This window comes from Squalius cephalus (assembly GCF_949319135.1).
Source record: "Squalius cephalus genome assembly, chromosome: 18".
In the NCBI taxonomy this organism is placed as follows: domain Eukaryota; kingdom Metazoa; phylum Chordata; class Actinopteri; order Cypriniformes; family Leuciscidae; genus Squalius; species Squalius cephalus.
The window spans coordinates 21,771,742-21,797,118 of record NC_137139.1 but is presented as its reverse complement, the minus strand read 5'-3'; the positions used below and the strand labels follow the sequence as shown (position 1 = coordinate 21,797,118).

Below are 25,377 nucleotides of genomic sequence, written 5' to 3'. Positions count from 1 at the left end.
GCAACTATTATTATTATTTTAGTTTTTGTTTAAAAATTATATCATAAAAAATGAAAAAGTTATCATAAATTAGGTCATTATTATTATTATTATTATTATTATTATCTTGTACCTCTTGTACCCCTGTTTTTGTTATTAAAAAAGTTACTGTAAATATTTACTTCTGTAATTGAATGTAATAGATATATAATATAATTAAGTTATATCAAATTTAAATGAGAGGTATTTTATGTATCTGAGTGATTTGTTAATCTGATCACAGCTACACCTGAAATTTAAGTTTATCAAGAAAACTAGTTGATTTTATTTAGATTGTTTGACAGGAACAAGTTCTTTACTTGTGTTTTCTCAGATAAGTTCTGTGCATCGAATCAGTTTGAGTGTGGAAACCATCGCTGTATCTCCAAATCCTGGGTGTGTGACGGCACTGATGACTGTGGAGACGGCACCGATGAGGACAGCAAATGCAGTGAGTCACGTTGCAACTTACATCAACAAACAAAGCTCTGAACTCAGATAAACCATGTTTCTCCTCACTGCAAGTGAAACTTTATTTAATGCGCTGCGGGTCGTACTTTTACCTCTGTTCATGGTTTTTGATGATGAGAACATGTCATGCGAGGACCAATGGAAGAATTTGTACCACCATTAAGTTTGTTTGGACGCAGCACGTTTTTCACGTTTTAAAAGCTGCCTTTCTGACCTCACGATACAATATTTTTATGGTTAGTTGTGTTTTTATTTGCATTAAGCATTATTTTTTTATCCTCATATCTGACCTTGTGATAACAAAACAGTTGAGAACTGCTGCTCTATTTAACTTTGCCTTTATTTGAACTCTTTACACTTTATATAAGCCATGATGAATCTCAGTGTTAATCTAGTTAATGCTTGATGATTAAATGTATAAGTAACACTGAGTATCTCTTCCAGAGACAAAGACTTGCAGTCCAGAAGCATTCCAGTGTCCCGGCTCCCACATGTGTATTTCTCAGCGCTGGAAGTGTGATGGGGATAAGGACTGTCCTGATGGTGCAGATGAAGGCATTAAGGCTGGCTGTGGTGAGTATCACTTATATCGGAACTTGGTTTATACCCTTAAACTCTAGCAATCTTTCTGTATTTCCTTCTGTTTATCTCTTTATTCTTTCTCTAAAGCATTCAATAAGACCTGTGATGACTCCGAATTCCAATGTCAGAATTATCAGTGTATTCCCAAAAACTTCATGTGTGATCATGACATTGACTGCCGCGATGGCTCTGATGAGTCGCCCGAGTGTGGTAAGCATGTCTTTTAGTCTTCTGTTTTTATTATTGGTCACACACACCAATGAAGTGATCATGCATGTCAAATGTTGTCTTCCCTTTCACAACAAAGAATATCCCACGTGTGGGCCGAATGATTTCCGCTGTGCTAATGGCCAGTGTTTGAAGCAGAAGAACTGGGAATGTGATGGAGAGTTTGACTGTAGGGACCAATCGGACGAAGCTCCCAAAAACCCACTTTGCACAGACCCAGGCGAGTATTAAAACCTTGAAGGACAAGTGAAAAAAATGCACAACATCCCATTTTGTTTAGTCTGTGACAGCCCCATAGGCTGAAGATACAGTATGCAGTCTGTATCGGAAACAGAAATGATTAGTTCAAATTTGGCCTTGGCTGTATTATAGGTTTTTAATGTGATCAACGTTTGCGTAAGTTGTTGTGTTGGGGAATTTGGCTATTAACATGTAACATTTCAATTATAGTCTGCTGAAATTAACTAAATGACTTGAAAAATCCATTCATTTTCCTGAACGAGACTCAAAAATCTTAGTCAGTAAAATGATCCAAACTTCCCATCACTAATACAAACACCATGGGGCATGAATATGGTAATCATTCACTACCACGGTATTTATCAGAGTGCCATAATATTACCATCCAATGTCCGTCTGTGAAATTTATTGGACCCAGAACAAAAGTTTTACAGGTGGGGATCCTCTTCCCCAGGCCCAAATGAGAACCATGTGCTCATTGTTATTTTGTTTTTGTCCGTAGAGAGGCGCTGTAATGACACCTCCTTCCTGTGCACCAATGGCAAGTGTGTGAACGAGACATTGCTGTGTGATGGTAACAATGACTGTGGTGACGGCTCTGATGAAAACAACTGCTTCATCAATGAGTGTCTCAACAGTAAGCAGAGCGGCTGCTCACAGCTCTGTGAAGATCTCAAGATCGGCTTTAAGGTATGTGTTTTTCCTTATACTCAGTATTTGTGTGAACTAATTAGTTGGACATAACAGTGAAGACATGACATGCCTCTTGCCCGGCCCCCATAGTGCCGGTGTCATCCAGGTTTCCGGCTGAAACAAGATGGGAAGACGTGTGTGGATGTGGACGAGTGCACCACCACATACCCCTGCGCTCAGCGTTGCATCAACACACACGGTAGCTTCCACTGCCTCTGTGTTGATGGCTTTGTGCCGCGTCCTGATGACCCCACCAGCTGCAAATCCACATCTGGTGAGCCTCTCCCCTCCCCATGATCTATTACGCTCTGTTTATTATCAAAACGGCTATGGAAGTGTTTCTGTCTCAGAGTAAAAAGTCAACCACCATATATATATATATTATGAGATTCAGTTACAATTACGAGAATTTACGTTTTAAGAATAATCCCCAAGCCAGTCAATGCTCGTCAGAATGTTTGAAGTTGTTCTGTAATTTCTGTTTCAAAGTCTGCTTGTTCGATAAGAGTGTTGCTTAAATTTCAGAGGAGGAACCTTTCCTCATCTTTGCGAACCGGTATTACCTGCGAAAACTCAACTTGGATGGCACTAACTACACATTGATTAAACAGGTGAGGTGGCTGTCAGTCTAAAAGACCAAAGAGATTATTTGTAGAGTATTGTACCTTTCTAATGTTGCTGAACTGTTACTATTTTATGTGTTAACAGGGGCTCAATAACGCAGTGGCTCTGGACTATCATTACGCAGAGCAGATGATCTACTGGACGGACGTGACCACACAAGGCAGCATGATCCGTCGCATGAACATCAACGGCAGTAACGTGCAGGTCTGTGTAGTTCAAGAGGATGTGCATTGATGATTCCTGCATGTGTTTAAAAATCATTTGACTGAGTTCAACCTATGACAGATTTCTTCATCTATGTCATCTTGTTCTGATTGGCCGATGGGCATGTTTGTGACTCTTTTGATTGGCTGATGGATAGGTGCTGCACAGAACCGCTCTGAGTAACCCTGACGGTCTGGCCGTGGACTGGGTTGGGGGAAACCTGTACTGGTGTGATAAGGGCAGAGACACAATTGAGGTGTCCAAGCTGAACGGGGCTTACAGAAGTGTGCTGGTCAACAGCGGCCTGCGGGAGCCGAGAGCTGTGGCGGTGGATGTGAGGAATGGGTGAGAGTCCAAACTCAGTTCCTGATAAGGTCTTACATTATACATAAGTCTCTGACTATCCCAGTTTAAGCTGCAAGTCTGTTAAAATTGTGATTAAATTGCATGATGTTCTGATTAATTAGTCAAATGAATTGCAGTTAATCACATTTCACATTTGCGGAGAAAAGCCTCCAAATGATTTTTCTTTTTTTACAGAATTGTTTTATGTATTTAATTGTAAAAAAAAAAATTCTCTTAATGGATCTATGTGAATATATGGTTGTTGTTGTGTACTATTGTGTAATATTTCATTTGCACTTGATGTGTGTTATGAGCTTGTCTGACTTTGGTGGTTTAATTATTTCCAGGTATCTGTACTGGTCAGACTGGGGTGACGTGCCACATATTGGCCGCATCGGCATGGACGGCACAAATCGTCACATCATTATTCAGGATAAGATCACATGGCCTAACGGCTTGACACTAGATTTTATTAATGACCGCATCTACTGGGCAGACGCTCGCGAAGACTACATTGCTTTTGCCAGCCTGGACGGAACCAACAGACACATTGGTGAATACAAAGACACCCATACATTGCTTATGATGTAATTTTTCTTCAGGCAATTAGTTTAGACAAAGAAGTGACTCGACCTTTATATTCGCCAATAAATGACATCATAAACGCTCCGTATTATGTAATATTATAGTTGATCTATTGTTTTTGAGACCGCTTTGTGCGGTAATGTGGCATTGAGGAGGTTTTGTTTCTCACATTCAGAAAGCTTACCCAAGAACATGCTAAATCTGTCTTCATTGAAAGGGCTCAAATTTAAAACCTAAAACTGAAATTAAGATATTATTATGTCCCTATATATAGATAGAGAGATAGAGATAGATATATAGATATATGCATCTAGATAATTTAGGAGCTTTTACACACTTATTTTACACAATATTTACTCAAGAAAAATCATATTAACCCATAATATTATAGACCGGTTTTCATGATCCAATCAAATCTGATGGATACAATCAAGTCTCACTCTCATTATTTTACACTGAATATTCTGTTTGTTGCCTCTGAACCTATGAAATGTGAAGCTTGTGTTCTCTTCCCCACAGTGCTGAATCATGACATCCCTCACATCTTTGCCATGACTCTGTTTGAGGAGTTCATTTACTGGACCGATTGGGAGACCAAGTCCATCAACAGAGCTCACAAAACACTGGGCACTAACAAAACCATGTTGATCAGCACCCTGCACAGACCCATGGACATACACATCTATCATCCCTCCAGACAACCTGAGGGTGAGAAGATAAACACATGCTGTACATGGAAATGTTCCTGCAGTATTTGATGTGGTTTCTAAATGTTCTCTTCTCTGCTCCTCTTGTGTTTGCAGTGTCGGGTCACCCGTGTCAGGTGGATAATGGTGGCTGCAGTAACCTGTGTTTGCTCTCTCCTGGAGGAAACTACAAGTGTGCCTGTCCCACCAACTTCTATCTGGCTGCTGATGGAAAACAGTGCCTGTCCAACTGTACTGCCAGCCAGGTGATTTCCTTTATTCTCAGGGGTGCTTCTTATTAGATTCTCATTATGAGATTTGTTTCTACATTATGGCAGCGTTTAATGTACTGCCATTAATTATTTAAAAAAAAAAGCATTAGTGCATTCTATACATTTTAATAGAAAGAAAACTAGATATATGTACAGAGACAGCTAACTTGTTTGATTAATGAAATATGTCTAAGGCTGTTCATTTTTTAGACACATTACCAGACCTAATAAATACTTTTTAAACTATCATTTTATTTTCACATTATAGCAGTGTGCTTATCGTTAACAAAATTAATAGAAATAAAATACAATATAAAAATGAGAGAGAAACTTAAAACTAAATGAAAATTAGAAATGCTGGCTTGTCAACTAACTGAAATAAAATAAGTTTAAGATTAAGTACTAAAATTACTGAAATAAAAATGTTATATAATAGAAATATTTAACTAAAAAATGGCAAAACACAACAAAATTACTAAACTTGGACTAAAATTAAAACGAAAACTAAAAGATATAAAAATAAAAACTAATTTAAAGTATTAATAAATACTATAATATTATTTTAATTATACTAAAAATAACACTGACATAATGACTTTTTTTGCATATAGTAATGAGAAGTAGGAGTAACATGAAAATGTCAACATGCAAAAATCTTAATTGTCCTAAAAAAATTAAGCAAAATATGTTTTTCTTTTGAAATTGGAGTGAAGTATGATCTGGCCACGGTCTTGTCAGGAATCACACTCTTCTAACTGTTTATGCTTCTCTTTTATTTCTCTCTCTCCTCCTCTGACTGTAGTATGTCTGCAAGAATGATAAGTGTATTCCTTTCTGGTGGAAGTGTGATACTGAAGATGACTGCGGAGACCGCTCGGATGAGCCTGCTGAATGTCGTGAGTATCAGCTAACTGACGAGAGAGTTACCCCATGGCCACTTTCAGTTGTACATAACATCCTCATGCTCTGTGTTCTTGGGTTTTAGCCGAGTTTAGATGCAGACCAGGCCAGTTCCAGTGCGGCACAGGTCTCTGCACCAACCCAGCTTACATCTGTGATGGAGACAATGACTGCCAGGACAACTCTGATGAAGCCAACTGTGGTATGATGTCCAGTCAATTGTGTAGAATTGAATAATCATCTAATTCAAGTGTTTAGAACATTTGCTTAGTGAAAACTAATTTTCTCCATGTTCAGACATCCATGTTTGCCTGCCCAGTCAGTTTAAGTGCTCGCATCCTAGTCGCTGTATCCCTGGAATCTTGCGCTGTAACGGTCAGAACAACTGCGGCCAGGGAGAAGATGAGAAGGACTGTCGTACGTCTGCTCTTATATCTCTCATTGATTGGATCAGTGTTTAATCTACACTATGTATGAGGCTGTTTTATGATGAGCTGATTGGCTGAGTGTCGTGTTCTCTTGTAGCTGAGGTGACCTGTGCTCCTAACCAGTTCCAGTGTGCCATCACCAAACGCTGTATACCACGAGTCTGGGTGTGCGATAGAGACTACGACTGTGTTGATGAATCCGACGAACCGGCCAACTGCAGTAAGGAAATAAAACCAACAAAATATAGACTTATAAAGCCACTTTTTATCTTAAAGGAATAGCTCACCCAAAAATGGAAACTCTGTCGTCATTTACTCCGCATCATGTTGTTGCAAACCCGTAAGACTTATTCATCTTTGAAATATAAATCAAGATATTTTTTATAATATCTGAGAGATTTATGTCTCTATTCTAATCTATTCACCCAAAACTGATGCTTCAAAAAGTTAATAAAAAGATTGTGAAGTAAATCCATCTGAATCGAGTGGATGTAATTAATTAAAGCTTTTATCCACATCAATTTCAAGAATTTTACAGAGAATTCTCATTTTTGGGGGAACTAACCTTTTAAGCAAATGGTGGCAAATGTTTATATTGTGAACATGTATTTTAATAATTAATTGCACATCATGTAAATAATTTTACACCCTTTTTCAAATATACTGCTTTTAATATCATCAGACCATTTTATTCAGGAAGGTCTCTTAAGGATGATTTTAGAAAAGTGTCAACAGGAAAACGGGAAAAGATTTTTTTTATCTTTAAGAATGTCAATTATCCACCTATCCATGATCTCCTTTTAAATATATTTATTCATCTGTTTATTTGCCTGTTTTAACTGATTTCATCTTGTTTGGGCATGAAAACATCCTTATATGCTGATATGGCATAAACAACCAAATAAATAAATATAATGAATTATTGACTGACCGTCCTTATTAAAGCCGTTTTTGTTTTCTACAGCTCAAATGAAGTGCGGTGTGGACGAGTTCCGCTGTAAGGACTCGGGCCGCTGTATCCCGTCTCGCTGGACGTGTGATGGAGAGGACGACTGTGGCGACGCCTCAGATGAGCCCAAAGAGGAGTGCGGTACGACTGGCCATCGCCTCATTTGCTCCATTTACACCTTATATTCATTTAAAAACGTTTATTAATCAGGGAAGTGTGTAAAAGTGATTCATTTTGATTTTATTTACATAAAAGTGATTATTATTATTTCTTGTGGTAGATGAGAGAACATGTGAGCCGTATCAATTCCGCTGTAAGAACAACCGATGTGTGCCGGGCCGCTGGCAGTGTGACTATGACAATGACTGTGGCGATAACTCGGATGAGGAAAAGTGCCGTACGTATTTCAACTGACACACCTGAGACTGCATGTACACGCACAGCCATTTATAGGATTGAATCTAATGTTTTATCATTATTTGTGAGTCGTGACCATCAAACATATCTGTGGGAGGCATTGTGGGTATTTTGTCCTATGTCATCGCTCACTCACGTTGCTCACTGATGCATCTCACTTCATGTTGTCTCTATTCTTCATTTCACACTGACCCATTGGCTTGACTCAGAGGTAGGTCTCTCCTCCCTCCAAACCACCTATTCCAGCCTCCCCTTCCTTTTCCTCTCTCTTTTCATCCCCCCATGATTCCATGTGTGTTTGTGACAGAATTGCAGCTTCTGCCCCCTAGTGGAGAAATGGTAGAGTTCTTTTTCCTCCTCCAAATGAATAGTGAAGCTTTTAGCAGTGAACATTTGTGTTTATAAGCTCAAATCTTTTGAGGTTTGGGTTTGTTTTGTCTTTATTGTGGTTTTGCTGTCTTCAAAATGAAAGTGTTTATAATGATTCTGAACAAATTAGCAAGGTTATCATGGTCACGAAACCCCTGGAAAATATCTTACAATTATGCAAATTAATAATCTTAAAGTCATAGAAAATTCTATAAATATATTTCCAACACAAATGCACACACAGAATTATATTCACAGATGTGGATTACATAATTATTTTATTTATTTTATATAATATAACACCGTCTAGAAATTGCTCTTTCTAAAATTCAAGTAAATTGATCATCATGTGTGGGAACCCTAAATATATTTGTGTATTTTCTCACTCTCTAAGCTGACCTGTTGCCCTTGTCTTGAAATGTGTCCCTTTCTTTCCTCCTATGTTTTCCTTATAGTCATTGTAGTGTTTGTGCTCTCTGGCACATATTTCTTTCTTCAATTTTAAGTTGTTTCTCTCTCCCTATCAGAGCCGCGTCAGTGCTCTGAGAGCGAGTTTTCCTGCACTAACGGCCGTTGTATCGCTGGGAGGTGGAAGTGTGATGGAGATCATGACTGTTCAGATGGATCTGATGAGGTTTGATTTTATTTTATTGTAAGGATAGCCCCTTGAGATGTAATGTCTTATTTTCGAGGGGGTTCTAGAAGCACTAATACACAATTTTACAACACATAAACAATCTTACAAAACATACACTACAAATATACAAATACAAATAGAATGTTCACCCTCTCCCCCTCCCCACAAACCACAACTATTGTACAAAAACAGAATTACAAAGACTCAACAAATAAATCAGTTACATCAGCATGAAACCAATTAATACCAGTAAGTCCTCAATAAAATCAAGGACCCTAAGAAAATGACACAAATTAAAAACATTAACGGGTAGTTTTAAGATGGGAAAATAAAGATAACGTAAAACAATGAAAGAGGTCGTAGATCTCCAAAAATATAAAGGACAGTTAATATAAACATTTGAAAATGAACACAAGCCAGTGATTGAGTTTGAAATGGACACCTTAAGACAAATCTACACAAAGAATTATAAACAACATTAAGAGGCTTACCTCTGATAATTGTTAGTGTTATTATTGATAAACAATGTCAGAATAATCAACAAGAGGTACTATTAACTGAGAAATTATTTTCCTGACCTTGAATGTTAAAATGAATTGAGTAAACTCAGACAACCATATATTCCATAAACGATATAATCAAAATATGAGGCATAAAAGAAAGTTCAGGATCAATCCAAAGTCCAAAATATTTGAATGAATCAACTTTATCAAGGGGTAAACTATCCTCAAAAGTAATTTTCAGATGAAGGGGAAAAGAATGACAATGTCGTGTACCAAACACAATACAACAAGACTTATAATGAATAAGAATAAGCATATTGTTATGAAACTAGTTTTGAACCAAGTTAAAATCAGACTGTAAAGAATTCTGCATTTGTAACATATCAGAATTAGTGGTCTAAAAAATAGTATCATCTGCATAAATATGTACAGAACAATTTGAACATGATTTGAGTAATTAATAAAGATAAACAAAAGTAGTGGTCCCAAGGTAGAACCCTGTGGAACACCCTTTTCTACAATTTAAGCTTTTTCCTGAAAAATATGGACTGCCATTAGTTTAAAAAAACGGTAGATCTTGGTTTATACTTAAATGTAATGCACATGTAGTAATTCCTTTACAAAGGTGTTTTAATTCAAATGTGTTCATTGTTTTTGAACCATGAGGTTTTGAGGGATAGGGAAGTGTCCAGCATACATGTGAAATCTTTCAGAGGTATTTAAAAAGCATCCCAAGATACACTTAGTTAAGTTGGTTGAGAGAGATGTCTGGAATGTGCAGAGCTGTGGCAACAACATATAAGAAATATAATATAGTTTTGGTTTGTTTAACTTTGTTTTTGTAGTCACTGCATACATCCACAGGTCCATTTTGTATTTTATTTTATATACACTCAGTACATATATTTACTGTTATTGTGTCTCTCAGCATGGCTGTGATCTGAAGTGTGAGGAGGATCAGTTCCAGTGTAAGAACGGTCACTGTATCCCGCTCCGCTGGCACTGTGACGCAGATGCTGACTGCATTGACGGCAGTGATGAAGAGAGTTGTGACATTTCTGGTGAGTATGCATGTCTGTTTCTTTCTTAAATGGGCTTATTTATGTGTCGTGTCCTTTTTTAAATGTAAGGATTTATTTCACATTCCTCCTTCTGATCTCTCCTCTCTCAGTGGCACGGCACTGCCCCCATGATGAGTTCCAGTGTAATAACACACTGTGTAAACCACTGTCCTGGAAGTGTGATGGGGAGGATGACTGTGGCGATAACTCAGATGAGAACCCTGAGGAGTGCAGTAAGAACACACACATACTGTTGAATTGTAAAAAAAAAAAAAAAAAAAATATTATTAAAGGTACATTATGTAACTTTTTTTTGTTCAAAATTTAAATAAGTCAATACATCATCAATCCTTCTCGGTTTTCATGGAAAAATTGCCTATATACATCATTAGAGAAAAGTAGCTCCGGCTGCTTTGACGCGTGTATGTGGCATAAGTTAGTTGCCACAACGAGTGAGAAAGGATGACATGGAGCAGCTTAATCTCAAACATCCTGAGAATCACCTGTTTTAAAAAAAGAACAGAGGAGAGTCTGCAGGCAAAAAGAGAATGTGAAATCAAAATAAAATAAAAATCAACATTTGCTTGGCTTTTCGGAGATGACGAGGACTGAGGGATTTGAACTGTTGTAAAAGCAATGCAGAGATGCATTTTTAATTACACAACAGGTGAGTAAGGTATTTTATTGAACAGATATCTAAACTGGTTATACTGTATCTCTTAAGCCTAGTACTGAATGTAACCACACTCATTCACACAGTCACGCAGAGCCAAAGCACTAGCAAATCAATGTTCTTCCGCAAAATTAAAGTAGTTTTGTTTTTAACTGCTAGAGAGCCAAAAGTTACATATTGTACCTTTGAGATACATTTGCAGTGTTTTTGTTGTCAATTAATAGAAAAAAAACATAATTGCACAGTAAGCTCAGACTAAAGTCTTCCTTTCTGTAATTCAGGAAACTTCCAGTGCCCACCCACTAGAAATTTCCGTTGTCTGAATAATCGTGTCTGTCTCTGGAGTGGCAAGCGCTGCGATGGTGTGGACAACTGTGGGGACAATTCAGATGAGACCAACTGTGGTTAGTCTTCTGCTCTATAAAAAGATTTTATATCGGAGTCAGTGAGTGTTTGTTTTCATGACCTGTGACATGGTTCTTGTTCATACAGGAGACCACACATCCACATGCGATAAAGACCAGTTCAAGTGCAGCAACGGAAAATGCATCAGCGCAAACCTGCGGTGCAACTTCTTCAACGACTGTGAAGATTATGGCTCAGATGAGATTGGCTGCAAGACAGGTGAGGTCATGAAAAACCATATCTATATAGTTACACACAAATTAATACACTATTATTTTATCACACACGTGGTTTTTCAAATAATTTATTGTATATCAAATATATTATGAAACCCTTAACCTTCCAGTAACGAATTTCTTTGATTAAGACAGAAATGCATTCGTCACGTAGAGTACATTTATCTCAAATAGACAGTCATTGAAATTAACTATTTTCAAGTACTTTTTAATCAGCACATTCACCATCTAATAGTTTATCATAATGTGTCAATCTCTGTGGATAAAATCAGTTTTAATTTTTATAATTTGATATTGAAAAGGGCTTTTAATTTCAGTGTTATTTTATCTATCATTTTTGAAGTCCTGCTTGAATTGACTTCATGTGTCTGTATTTTTGTAGACACCATGCTGAATGACTGTAAGAGTAACAAATCTCTATGTGGAGACGGCGATGAGGCTCACTGTGTTTCCAACGGCACGGACACGTTCTGCTCCTGCAAAAATGGTTTCCAGAGCGTTGGACACAACACCTGTGAAGGTACAGCACACATGGTCTGACATCTTAAAATGACCTAAAGAGACTTTCTTCCTCTCCGATTTATGTCCGAGATTTTTATTACCAGCTACAACGTGCATATCAACATTTCATCTCTTTTCAGATAAGAATGAGTGCAAGCAGTTTGGTATATGTTCTCACATGTGTAACAACACCAAGGGCTCCTACAAGTGCAGCTGCCACAAATACTTCACCAGGATGAACCACACATGCAAGGCTGACAGTACGTACTGATTTTATTATTTAAATCATCTTCAAGAGCTTGTCTTTAAAGGGATAGTTCACCCAAAAATGAAAATTAGCCCATGAGTTACTCAACCTCAAGTCATCCTAGGTGTATATGACATTCTTCTTTCAGACGAATACAATCGGCGTTATATTAAAGCTACACTGTGTAGGATTTACTCCCATCTAGCGGTGAAATTGTATATGACTACCAACTGAATATTACTTTCTAGCCCCTCCCATTCCGAGGGCGTTTTAACTCCTACGGTGGCCGTATTATTTCAAATCTGCCGGCAAACGCAAGCAAATCTCTCTCTCGCATTCGTCACGGTGCCACTGCATGTAAAAACGCGAAAGGTGAAGCTTGTATGTCCCTCTTTGTCTAATGTATTTTCAAGATGGATGCGCAACATGGCTTCCGCCATTCGAGCGACTCGCTCGTATGTATTCTAAATGGCAGATTATACACTTACGAGAATACTTAATTAGTTGGTTGAAGTGATTACACATTAATGAGAACGTATAATTTTGAAATAGCGTGTTTTTTGCTAAAAATCAACTTAAAATATTACACAGTGTAGCTTTAACAAAATGTCCTGGCTCTATTGTCAAGCTTTATAATGGCAGTGAATGGTTGTTTTTAAGTCTATCTGTTCTGAAGTGCATCTATCCATCATAAAAGTGCTCCACACTGCTCCGGGGGTTAATAAAGGCCTTCTGAAGCAAAGTGATGTGTTTGTGTAAGAAAAATATCCATATTTAAAACTTTATAAAGTAAAATACCTAGCTTCCGGCCAAACTAACATACGGATTCCACTTAAGTGTAAAGCGCAACTTAAGCGAGTAATGCGACGTACTGCTATTATTTACACTACGCCATGACAGACTACTTACGACGTCACAAGTTGCGTAAGTTGCGCTTTAGGCGTAAGTGGAATCCTTATGTTAGTTTGGCCGGAAGCTAGTTATTTTACTTTATAAAGTTTTAAATATGGATATTTTTCTTACACAAACGCATTACTTTGCTTCAGAAGGCCTTTATTAACCCCCCAGAGCAGTGTGGAGCACTTTAATGATGGATAAATGCACTTTTATGTACTTCAAAACAATAACTGCCATTATAAACCTTGGAAGAGCCTCCGATTGTATTCGTCTGAAAGAAGAATGTCATATACACCTAGGATGACTTGAGGTTGAGTAAATCATGGGGTAATGTTCATTTTTGGGTGAACTATCCCTTTAATGTGAAGTTGTGTGCCTTCTCCAACAGTTTCACATATTAGACAGTTTCACAAACCTTCTATTTTACCCTCTATTCTACTAAACTATTTTGTGTCCGTCTGCAGGTCTGAACATTAATAAACAGGTGCTCTACATTGCTGATGACAATGAGATTCGCAGTCTAAATCCTGGGATGGTTTACGAGCAGACGTTCCAGGGCGACGTCAACGTGCGCATCGATGCCATGGACTTGCACGTCAAGACCAATCGCATTTACTGGACAAACTGGCACACCTCTGGCATTTCCTGCTTCCAGCTGCCCGCTCCATCCTCATCATCAGGTCCTACTTCCAACTCTCACCGGAACACGAGGCAAAGCGAGGGCAGCATCACCAACCTGGATGTGAGTCAAGACCTTCAATGTTCAATGTTGAACTTCGTGCTTTGCGATATCTTCTCTGAATATATCCTTTCTCCGCTTTAGATTTCAGGTTTGAAAATGCCACGTGGAATCGCGGTGGACTGGGTGGCTGGTAACCTCTACTGGACTGATTCAGGACGTGATGTGATCGAGGTTGCTCAGCTTACAGGCCAGCACAGAAAGACGCTGATTTCTGGCATGATTGACGAGCCTTACGCAATTGTAGTGGATCCTCAGAGAGGGTAAGAGACATTGCACTGTATGTTTCATTAACTCTAAGGTACAGTCGCTTCAAATGCACTAATGCTGTATTGTGTATTTAATTTGATTAGGCTTGATTAGGCTTTCATAGAGTCTCACAGGTTTGAGATGTGCTATATATAAATGTGTATTTAATTAGATTTTTTTCATGACAATTTTTGTTTCATATCTCAGAACAATGTACTGGACAGACTGGGGTAATCATCCAAAGATTGAGACGGCAGCCATGGATGGCACTCTTAGACAAACCCTGGTCCATGAGAACATCCAGTGGCCTACAGGTCTTACCAGCAGAATTGCTGCTTTTAATGACATTTGTTAACTATATTAAGATGAAATCCATGTGTTAATGTTTCTTCGCTAAAACAGGTCTTGCAGTGGACTACTTCAATGAGCGTCTGTACTGGGCAGATGTCAAGCTCTCCATGATTGGCAGTGTGCGTCTGGATGGCTCTGACCCTGTTGTGGCTGTATCCAACATCAAAAACAGTTCAGTATTTTTTTATTAGCATGATAGTATACTCTGGTATTAAAATATCAGCAAAAATGTATCTATAATATAATAGAATAAATATAATATCGCATCTAACGTAAAAGTTTTTGTTTACAATATATATGTGTATGTATGTGTAGATGTATATGTATTAATATGAGTGTGTATACAGTATATATACACACATAGACATATATAATGTATATAAATATAATAATATATATATACATGCATATTATGTAAACAAAAACTTTTATGTTAGATGCGATTAATTGCGATTCATCGATTTTACACCATTAAATATAATATAATATAATGCCATTCAAAAGTTTGGGGTCAGTAAAATTGTTAAGTGTTTTTGAAAAAAGACTCTTATTCTCCCCAAGGCTGCTCTTATTTCTATCAAAAATTCAGTAAATCTGTAATAAGTAATGTTGTTAGTTATTACAATTTAAAATAACTGTTTAAAATGTAGTTAATTATTTTCAGCATCATTACGCCAGTCTTCAGTGTCACATGATCCTTCAGAAATCATTCTAAAATGCTGATTTGGTGCTTAAGAAACATTTCTTAACATTGTCAGTGTTTAAAAAACAGTTGTGCTGATTGTTTTCAGGATTCTATGATGAATAGAAAGTGAAAAAGCCTTTTGAAATCCACGTAATTTTTTTCCACGTCAAATTTTAATTTGTCCTTGCTGAATAGAACTATTAATTTCTTTCAAAAAATCTTACTGAACCCAAACTTTTGAATGGTAATGTGTATTTTTCTTTCTTTCTTTAATATTTATGTTATATTGTTATTTGTTTTATTTAATGCTATAATTATAGCATGCAGTGTCATCTTCAGGGAATTATTCAGCTTCTCTCTCTTTCATACAGATCTCCTCCACCCCTTCAGCATTGATATCTTTGAGGATTACATTTATGGGGTTACCTACACCAATAACGTTGTTTTCCGGGTTAACAAGTTTGGTATAGGCCAGGCGGAGAATCTGACCACTGGCATCAACCACGCCACTGACATAGCCCTCTATCACCGCTACAAACAGCCTGAGAGTGAGTGTCTGTGTAAAAGTGTATTTTGGATGCATTACAAATGCATGATTACAAATATTGGGAGTCTTTTCCCACTGTCTAATGTATTTTTTTTTTTTTTACAGTGACTAACCCATGTGATAGGAAGAAGTGTGAATGGTTGTGTCTGCTCAGTCCCAGCGGGCCAGTGTGCACCTGCCCTAACGACCACATACCTGACAATGGCACCTGTATGGAGGTGCCTCCCGCCACCCAGTCCCCCATCAGTAAGACCCTCCAATCAACTGCTTTCACACTATATATTACTAAATCATTTTATACCACAACCAGAGCTATGCTGAAACCACGTTATGCACTGAAATATGGAATAACCATTTAAAAAAGTAATATTTCATATCAAGACCAAATATTCAAAGTTCAATGTAAATATCGGTTGTATGCTATGTTTTTCAGCCTGATTGAAATCATTTATGATATTTAATAAAGTTAATATTTTTTTCCTCATACTTCATGTGCATAAATTAAATCAGGCGTTTCTCATCATGATTACATTATAAAGCTTCAGATGATCAACAATAATGTGTTTTTCATTTAGCTCCCACCTGTAACGTTCAGTGTCAGAATGGCGGAAGCTGTTTCCTCACCCCGTGGAACCAGCCCAAATGTCGATGCCCCACCAGTTACAGTGGAGAACGCTGTGAAATCAACAAGTGCAGGGACTACTGTCAGAACGGAGGAACCTGCTCACCGTCACGCACAGGTACACACACTCGCAGAGATTGTGGCCAGGGCTTTGCACATTTATCTCTATAACCACATCAGCAACATTATCTATCTGTTTCCTCTCTTCAGGTGCTCCTACCTGTCGCTGTCAGACTGGCTTCACCGGGTCCAGATGTGAACAGCACACTTGTAATAACTACTGCAAGAATGAGGGCACCTGCACTGTCAACCAGGGCAACCAGCCAACCTGTCGTTGTCCAAAGGGCTTCCTGGGTGACCAGTGCCAGTACCGTAAGTTTGATTCCTTGTGACTGTAAACAGAGGATTGTCTTTTATTAGCTGTGTGTGTCCACAAAAGCCTTGCTAATGAATGAAACATACATGATAAAGTGAAATAACTGCTGGAAATTAATCTGTGCAGGTCATTGTGATGACTTCTGTAAGAATGAAGGTCTTTGTATGGAGACGATGAACGGCACAAAACTTTGCCATTGTAATGAGTCTTTCTTTGGTCCACAATGTGAGCTGAACAAGTGTGAATACTGCGGCACGGGCAAGTGTGAAGTGCTACGATCTGGAATAACATGCAAGTACGTACCAGCATATTCAACTGATTAGGCTTTCATAGAGTCTCACAGGTTTGAGATGTGCTGTATAGAAATGGATTTGAATCAGTTATGTGCTGTTTATGTGGGTGCTAAGATAATTAATATTTTGTGTGTAGATGTGCTGATAACATCCAGCGTCCCAGCTGCTACACCTGTGATGATTTCTGCACTGAGGGCCAATGCTCTGTAGACCCTCATACTATGCTGCCACAGTGCAGGTAAAGTGGTCAAAGCTTTATAAAGGAATTTGCTTTTATGTTCTTGTAAATGTTTTGTTGCAAAAAAAGTACAAATATTAGAAGCACAGCAATAAATATCATCCAAAAAGAATAAAAAATGTAAGTGCAAATAGAATATAAAAAATAGAAAACCAAAGTGGGCCTAGTACTGAGCCTTGTGGTACACCAGATCAAACATTGTCTACCTGAATGTGCTGGGTTCTGTACTTAAGATATCTGACAAATCAACATATAGCATGGTCATAAAAACTTATTAACAAGCTTGCTGCAACAATAGATTAACAAAGTTTGAACAAAACACTGTCAAGATTGCCAGTGATTTAAAGTGTGTTTGTGTGTTATGTAGGTGTCACACAGGCTGGTCAGGTTTTCGCTGTGAGCAAAATGTTGCCCCTGTTCAGAACACAGACTCTGGAAGTAAGTGCCCACATATTTTTCTTTTGCTTTTAGATTCAATTCAAGGTATAAAAAAAGCTTTTCATTGGCAAATCTGGGCAGTAATAATGCATGTTTCTCCTTTGTGTAGATACTCCGTCAGTGGTCATCCCAGTGATGTTACTGCTCTTACTTGCGCTCTTAGTAGTTGGTGCCATCTTGTGGTACAAGAAGAGAATGCGTGGGTAAGTAATTACAGCAATTTGATTGTGTACAGAGGAACTTAGTACTTAGAGACACTCCAGGGCTCAGTTATTCTCTAGCCAAACTTATTTTGTTTATTGATCAAACTTTTTTTCTGAACAGGGGTCTTTAACCTGTTTCAGTCCAAGGGCCTTAAATAGAGAGTCATGTTTTACAAAGACATTAAAATAATCATTATTTATGTACATTTAAATACATGTACGTTGTTTTAATTTTACTTATGTTTTCATCTAGAAGGGAAAATTAAAGACTTCGCTTGTGCTTTGAATTTATATTATCATATTTTTATGTAATAAAATGTATTTAATATAAAAATTATATTATTTATTAATTATACTTTATTATTTTGGTTGAAGAAAATATTTGTATGTAATTATTTCATATAATAAATATTATGCTTTATTTGGATGAAGACAATATGTTTACAAAACTAAAAATATAATATATACAAAATTATAAAAGGTAAAAAAAGTAATTATATACAAAAACAATCATTTAATAATTGTAATTCCATGTTAGTTTTTAATAATATGCATTTTCATTTTTCACAAAACTTAAATAACTTATAATTAGTGCCCCCCTTTTGAAGACCCTTGCTTTAGAGCATTCATTTCTCCACATTCCTCTTTATTTTAACACTAAACTCAATTTCCAGATCTCTCACTTCATCTCTCTCTCTGTAGTTAAACTGCAACTTTCTGTCTCTCAGGTCTGTGAGGCGGGGCAAGCCCAGCTCCAGATGTTCGCGGTAACTCTGACTCTATAACAGCAGGGTCCCATCCTAGTCCATCCTTTCCTCTCTTCCTCCCCCATCATTATACTCTACCTCTCTTTCTCCCTGCTTCTCCTGCCTGATCCTGTGCTGTTACTGTGCTATTCCTGTGGTTTTCACCAGTTTCAACACATGGATCTATTGACCGAAACCTAAAATAGATCAACTGGTTGGTGCAAGATGCAGCACTGGTCTGCGTCCTGTCCCGCTCTCTCCTCCTTGTGCCATCCTGTAGACGTGTGTCAGTTTATATCTGTTTGTGAGAGCAGTGTCGCTGTGCTTGAAGTGTTTGGCTCCTCATTGATCGTAATGGACCATGTCTTGTGGACATCCAGCTTTCTCTAAGACCCTGCAGAGTTGCTCACTCTGGCTGGCAGTCTCCTCCTGAAAGCACATGGATGGTTCCACAAAGTGGCATTGCTCCTTGTACATGTTTTTATACGGCAGGAGAGACCCTGGTGGATGTAGCTGTGTCTTTGTGTTTGTGAGTTGCTTGATGATAGGCTACTTTGTGTATGCGCGAGTGTAAATTCCTGTGCCTTGGCTCGGCCTGCAGAGGTGTGTTGCGAAGAGACATGGACAAAGATGTAACTGCTCACTGGTGTTTGTGTCTGCAGAGCTAAGGGATTCCAGCACCAGAGGATGACCAACGGAGCCATGAACGTTGAGATCGGGAACCCAGCATACAAGATTTATGAAGGAGAGCCCGATGATGATGCGGGGGAGCTGCTGGACTCCGACTTCACCTTGGATCCAGATAAGGTGACACTAATGATATTTTCTTGATATTTTATGTTCTTAAGCACTCGGTCATTTTGATTTTTTAGAATATTTGTATTCATTATAATTGTGTGTATATATACATTATATTATATATCTAAAATATTCTTTAATATTTTAATTTTATCTATTATAATTGTTTTTAATTATTAGTGTGTCCGAATCATCGGCTATGTGCTGTTGATTTTGTGTATATATATCATATATATATGTATGCACACACAAAATCAACTGCACATAACCGATATGATTTTCTAGTATCTTTGACAGAAAAGGTAGATTCGAGATCGGCCTGTAATTGTCTAATTCTGTAGGATCAAGTTGCATTTTTTCAACAAGCGGTTTAATCATAGCCAGCTTAAAAGTTTTTGGTACGTATCCTAATGACAAAGATGAATTAATGATATTAAGAAGAGGATCTGTGACCTCTGGAAGCATCTCTTTCAGTAGCTTAGTCGGTATAGGGTCTAACATACGTTGTCGATTTAGATGATTTAACGAGTTTAGAAAATTCTGTCTCTCCTATAGCAATGATGAATCAAATTTTTCCTCAAGGAGACTAGAACGCACTGCCTGATGCGATACTGTAGTAGACGGTGGCATAGTTATAATTTTCTCCCTGATATTATCAATCTTAGTAAAGAAGTTCATAAAGTCATTACTGCTTAGAAACGTCTGGGGTTGAAGCTTTATTTTTCGTTAATTTAGCCACTGTTTCAAATAAATACCTAGGGTTTTGTTTATTTTCTTCTAATATGGTTGAAAAATAAGCAGATCTAGCAGCTTTTAAAGCCTCTCTGTACGCAATCGTGCTCTCTTTCCATGAAAGGCGAAATACCTCTAGGTTTGTTTTCTTCCAGTTGCGCTCCATTTTTCTGGCTGCTTTCTTAAGGGCCTGAGTGTGCTCGTTGTACCATGGCGTTGGACTATCTTTAATCGTCTTTAAGCGCAAAGGAGCAACTATGTTTAAAGTGCTGGAAAAGAGAGTCAAAAGTTACTTGTAAAGTAACATGTTATAACACTGTTCAATTTAATAATTAGCGAATCCCAAAATGAATACCCATTGGCCTACTTGACATTATAATGTTGTGATGCCTAAATTCACTATTTTTCGTCTTTAATTTTTATAGTATAGAATTAGTATAGTATAGAATTGTATAGAATTGTATAGAATTGTAATGTCTGTAATTTATCAGTTGTGGGCCATAACAAAAATAAGCATCAGTTTATCTGCATCAGGCAGAAGTTTGATATCAGTGTCTCTCTTGCAGCCCACAAACTTCACCAACCCTGTGTACGCCACCCTCTACATGGGCGCCCACAACAGCCGTAACTCTCTGGCCAGCACAGACGAGAAGAAGGAGCTGCTGTCTGCAGGAGACGATGACATGGGAGACCCGCTGGCGTAGAGTCCCGGCCGGACGCCCACCCTCACGCAGACCGTTATGCCTTTACACGTCAGAGGAAAAGCAACAAGAGCAGGAACACTGTACAAAATGTAAAGAAAAAAGATAAGAAAAAAATGAAGGACACTTTTGTATGTGATTGCAGTATTATATTTTATTCTTCGAGAAATCCTTCTGGTCAACAAAAGAAAGCATTTTCTATACAAGAATTTTTTCTTTTCTTTTTTTCATTTCCTTTTTTCAAATGTTTGCTTACCCAATTTCTCGCCCCTCCCCTCCATTTAGCCACTACCTCTGTGCTCAACAACACCTCATGCCAACAACAATATGGGAAATGTTTTTTTTCGCTCTTTTTTTTCTTTTCTTTTAAGTTTATTTTTGTATGAATTGTATAGAGATCAATGTTTGTTTCAGGAAAAGCAAAAGTGTTGCTAATGAAATATAAGGGAGGGGGGCATGGCCGACTGAATGATACTGATGCTGACTTCGCCCGTGTGTGATTTCAGATGGCTGAGAACGAATACGCTTGTGTGAGTGTTGCGACGAGTCAGCATCACTTTTATTTCTATACTGTTATCTCAGAGAACAACGCTTACGATGATTGTCATACTCCTTGCACAGATTGATTTTATATATATTTACATATATAATTAACAAAGTGTCTTGACAAATATACCCAGGAATACAAGCAGACACCCGTATGATTAGCAGTATATAACTGTCTTTGTTTTAGCTTGGTTTTTTTTTTTTTTTAAATGGATGAAAAGATGCAAAATGTGTCTCAACATGGATTGAATGAATGAGTGAATGAATCCAAACAGATGGAAAATGTAAGAACATTCCAGAACTCTTCCAGGGTATCAGTGGCCTTGGTGTGTACGTCCAAAGGATGGGTGAGACTGATTCACGGAGAGCAGGCCTCATCTGACGCCATGTCTTCCAGCACGCCGGAAACAGCCAGGAGATGATTGTCGTCTGCTCTCGGTCTGTGTGCTTTTGACAGAACTGTTCCATACCACTTCAGTGGGAGCTGTGTGTCACTTTTACTTCTCTAGTTTTGTGTCTTATGGACTTTTTATGCTCAGTGTAAGTGCATTCCTGTGAGGTGCGTGTGGATCCAGTAATAACTCACTGCCTTGCTGCTACTCTTCCATCATTCTCATCTGCCTGACCTGTAGAGAGACTCGGCTAGCCCCGCTTGCGGCCGAGCCTCCACTGCTTCTAATGGAGGTAACCCGTGTGCCATAGGCTAATGCATGGATCCAACAGCACGAAAAGACTAGCGTCTGCTCAACAGTTACATGTTAACAGTATTCATCCGAGCATCTGGACTTAACGTAAAGTGTCTGCTCTGTTTACGATCAAATGTCATTTAGCGCGGCCCTTAGTGGCCTTTTACTGTCACAGATGACTAGTGTCACAACCCTGCAACCGTTTCTGTAGTTTTGTTGGATCATTTTATTTTTATGGGTTTTTTTTATATACAAAATAATTAAACTGCTTTTTATAGTAGAAATGCATGGTGGCTCAGCCCTTCTTTTGGAGAGACAGCGTGATGTTTGTTTCTTTTGTTTCCAGCTAGAGAACTTCATGAATCACAGACAATAACACATATTGAGAAATAAAAATGTGTACAGAACAAAATAAGTGGTTTCTGGATTGGTGCTCTGCTGTAGCTTGGTAATGGGTACAGTTTAAAAACAAAAAGCTTTTCTCAAGAGTTCAGAGGTTTCCAGGATGATAGACAAAAAAGCCTCAAAGTGCATGGTTGTTTATTTTCCATTTAGAAAAGAAATTGTCAAGTCTTAACTCTTAACTGATATATTTTGTAAGGGTCCTGTCTCAAGATTTAATAAAATCAAGCTAATATTGGGCTTGTAATACAAAATGTATTACCTAAAAGCCCATGTCACAAATCAAATAATCAATCTAAACTTTACTGTTGTTCTAGTATTAGATATGATAAGGGGGAATACAGGTAAAATGGGACACACGCTGATCATTTGTAATTGGTGTCATTTTAAAATATGATCCCAGATGTTTTAAATCTAACCAATATACAGTGGGAAAATAAATATTAAATACAAAAACTTGTCCTCTTTAGCGTATTGCTCCTGCAGTATATCGTGCAAACATTTATTGACAACATAAGTCGAGTCTCAAATATTTTTATTTGCCACTTCAACAGAATATCCAGTTAACTGCTGCATTCATTGGTCCATATCAACCAAATAACATTAAAACTTTGGTACATTCATTTTGTGCTTTGCTTTTCCTCCCAAATGGCTTGATTTAGTTTATGCTGTGGTACAACAGTAGGTAAATAAAAAAATTCAGTCTAAGAAACAACTCCTAGAAAATACCACACAAAAAAAAACTTTAGTGTTGTTTTTATTTTTGTTCACTTCTCACGAGCTTGAGTCAACATGCAGTGTCGTACAGTAATATGTTCCTTTTTTAACGGAGAGTTCCGGTCCTGGCTTATGATTGGTCAGAACAGCGTTCCTCCAACTATGACGCGAAACAACACCGTTTTAATTTATTCTGTCCTTAATATCTTTAACATTTATAGACTGTCTATCTAATAAAAGCAATAGACACTTGAGGCCGTTTCACAATAATTCGCGGCCTAGCGTAACTACATTATTGCTTAAATAGAGATTTCCGAATCGCTAGGCCTAATCAGTGTTAGTGCAAATAGAGTAATTACTCGGTTAGGACAAGTGATGACAAATTCATCTTATAAAACGTTATTTTTTGAATGAATTAATTCCTGCAAATCATGACGACTGTCCTTCATTTACTAACTTAAAGCGAATTACGTACAAATTGCGCACTCAAAAGATTATATAGTCATGTTTACAATCTAGGAGTGGTTCCCATTTGGTATCCTTTTAAAAACAGATTAAAATTCATTCATATACAACAAATCTGGGGGGTAAAAAATGGACCAGAGCGCTATTCTCTGAGAAGTTTCACGGCATGACAAAGTTACGTACACTTTGTTCTGGTATATGAGCATTAAACAGATTTAAAGAACGGAGTGAAGATAGAGGCATCAATACAATCAATACAAGGCACAAAGTCAGTCAAACAGAGCACTTGTCCAGGCTCTTTTGTTAACGCTGCAATGCATTTCTTGGATAATTGCATATTATATTTACATTAAGCATAAGAAATGTTACAACATAACGATTAACAATAGTATAAACTTAGATACATCAATATTGGCTATAAGAAATAATACTGACTCAACAGAAAGGCACTTCTTTGTAACCATAGTACTGGTCTGGGTTAAAATACTGGAGACAGGCTATTCTGTGCCAGGTAGTGGAATAGGATTAACAAATAACTTGTTCATACTTAAAGAACTGTACAAACGGACTCTGGCCAGAAAGTCAGTGACCTCAGCGCTATCCCACTAGACAGAAAGTCATGCTTACATTGCACAATAAGAGGAAATCCACGTTAATGGGCCTGAGATCCCGTTGGAAGGCTCTTCAAGGTCAGCAGGCTAGTGTTACTGCTATCTGTGTATACTGCTACCACAACAACCATTATTCCTGTGCCAACACAAGCTTTTACCAACGCTCCTCAGGATTTGCGTGCGCGAGCGTTCATGAGGCCAGGGTGGCAGCCCTGAATGTCTGTGCTGTAATAGCTTTATTGAAAGAGCCTCCAGTGCAGAATCCAAAAAGGATTTTCATAAATAAATAATTTCCCCACCCCCTTAAAACCAAAGACATTGTTTTGGTCCTGCACTTCCCTCAGTCACCGTGAATTGCAGGAAGATGCCATTTCAGAAAACGGGGGGAGAGTAGCAGAGGGTGAGTGAGTGAGGGGTCTTTAGGGTCGCTTCCACCCATTCCGGATCACCGCGTCAGCTCGCAGGAAGGGCTGGCTTCGGAGATCTGTGAGTGGGGAGGGAGAGAGTTAGAGTTAGATCAGGGAACACTCAGGGTAGCAGGGGTCATTTTCAGCACCTCAGTTGGCTGCAAATAATTATGCTGTCTTTGAAAAGGTTGATGGAATGCTTTTTTTTTTTTTTTTGCTCTTGCGTTCCCAGATCTTAAAGAAACAGTTTACCCAAAAATGTGATGCTGTCATTTACCCATCCTCAGGTTGCTTTTATCTGTGAAAGGAGATATTCAGCATAATGTTGACACTGTTTGTGTCTTTACTTACAATGAAAGCAGCAGTGACTGGCAGCTTTCAAGCTCCAAAAAGGACAAAAAACGTATACAAAGCTATCGAATATAATCGTTTTGGAGCCTGAAAGCAATTGGTCACGTCTAACTTTGTTGTACACTAGCGTTCAAATGTTTTGGTCCGTAAGATGAACAAAAGTCTTACGGGTTTGGAACGACATGAGGGTGAGAAAATGATGACAGAATTTTCATTTTTAGGTAAACTAACACTTTAAAGTATTAAAATACGCAGTTAATATTAATCTCAATAACTGCTTGTAGTATAAAGCATACAATGTAA

General features: G+C 37.9%; 2 protein-coding genes across 12 annotated transcripts in view; one reads left to right on the top strand and one right to left on the bottom strand.

The window, feature by feature from the left end:
• lrp1ab (low density lipoprotein receptor-related protein 1Ab) overlaps window positions 1–22,409 on the top strand; it is a 125,841-nt gene extending 103,432 nt beyond the window's left edge. Inside the window, exons 51-90 of one of the 4 annotated variants that reach the window (XM_079849082.1) lie at window positions 353–469; window positions 934–1,062; window positions 1,159–1,281; window positions 1,379–1,519; window positions 2,042–2,229; window positions 2,323–2,506; window positions 2,758–2,843; window positions 2,941–3,060; window positions 3,218–3,405; window positions 3,753–3,958; window positions 4,510–4,698; window positions 4,794–4,942; window positions 5,751–5,844; window positions 5,934–6,050; window positions 6,146–6,265; window positions 6,374–6,496; window positions 7,241–7,366; window positions 7,506–7,622; window positions 8,539–8,645; window positions 10,080–10,212; window positions 10,323–10,445; window positions 11,167–11,289; window positions 11,378–11,509; window positions 11,909–12,046; window positions 12,168–12,287; window positions 13,636–13,913; window positions 13,995–14,173; window positions 14,367–14,473; window positions 14,562–14,681; window positions 15,567–15,743; window positions 15,848–15,988; window positions 16,318–16,482; window positions 16,575–16,736; window positions 16,867–17,035; window positions 17,170–17,271; window positions 17,639–17,709; window positions 17,819–17,912; window positions 18,641–18,679; window positions 19,321–19,465; window positions 20,755–22,409. In XM_079849082.1, the coding sequence (XP_079705208.1) occupies window positions 353–469; window positions 934–1,062; window positions 1,159–1,281; window positions 1,379–1,519; window positions 2,042–2,229; window positions 2,323–2,506; window positions 2,758–2,843; window positions 2,941–3,060; window positions 3,218–3,405; window positions 3,753–3,958; window positions 4,510–4,698; window positions 4,794–4,942; window positions 5,751–5,844; window positions 5,934–6,050; window positions 6,146–6,265; window positions 6,374–6,496; window positions 7,241–7,366; window positions 7,506–7,622; window positions 8,539–8,645; window positions 10,080–10,212; window positions 10,323–10,445; window positions 11,167–11,289; window positions 11,378–11,509; window positions 11,909–12,046; window positions 12,168–12,287; window positions 13,636–13,913; window positions 13,995–14,173; window positions 14,367–14,473; window positions 14,562–14,681; window positions 15,567–15,743; window positions 15,848–15,988; window positions 16,318–16,482; window positions 16,575–16,736; window positions 16,867–17,035; window positions 17,170–17,271; window positions 17,639–17,709; window positions 17,819–17,912; window positions 18,641–18,679; window positions 19,321–19,465; window positions 20,755–20,892 (5,480 nt within the window). In that variant the 3' untranslated portion in view covers window positions 20,893–22,409. Of the gene's footprint in view, window positions 1–352; window positions 470–933; window positions 1,063–1,158; window positions 1,282–1,378; window positions 1,524–2,041; window positions 2,230–2,322; window positions 2,507–2,757; window positions 2,844–2,940; window positions 3,061–3,217; window positions 3,406–3,752; window positions 3,959–4,509; window positions 4,699–4,793; window positions 4,943–5,750; window positions 5,845–5,933; window positions 6,051–6,145; window positions 6,266–6,373; window positions 6,497–7,240; window positions 7,367–7,505; window positions 7,623–8,538; window positions 8,646–10,079; window positions 10,213–10,322; window positions 10,446–11,166; window positions 11,290–11,377; window positions 11,510–11,908; window positions 12,047–12,167; window positions 12,288–13,635; window positions 13,914–13,994; window positions 14,174–14,366; window positions 14,474–14,561; window positions 14,682–15,566; window positions 15,744–15,847; window positions 15,989–16,317; window positions 16,483–16,574; window positions 16,737–16,866; window positions 17,036–17,169; window positions 17,272–17,638; window positions 17,710–17,818; window positions 17,913–18,640; window positions 18,680–19,320; window positions 19,466–20,754 lie in introns of all 4 variants that reach the window. The other 3 variants (XM_079849081.1, XM_079849083.1, XM_079849084.1) reach the window with 3 other exon arrangements.
• Window positions 22,410–23,005: 596 nt separating this feature from the next.
• fmnl3 (formin-like 3) overlaps window positions 23,006–25,377 on the bottom strand; it is a 47,242-nt gene continuing 44,870 nt past the window's right edge. For 5 of the 8 annotated variants that reach the window (XM_079849086.1, XM_079849087.1, XM_079849090.1 and 2 more), the window contains one exon: window positions 23,043–24,800. In XM_079849086.1, coding sequence (XP_079705212.1) covers window positions 24,770–24,800 — 31 coding nt within the window. In that variant the 3' untranslated portion in view covers window positions 23,043–24,769. Of the gene's footprint in view, window positions 24,801–25,377 lie in introns of all 8 variants that reach the window. The other 3 variants (XM_079849085.1, XM_079849089.1, XM_079849088.1) reach the window with 2 other exon arrangements.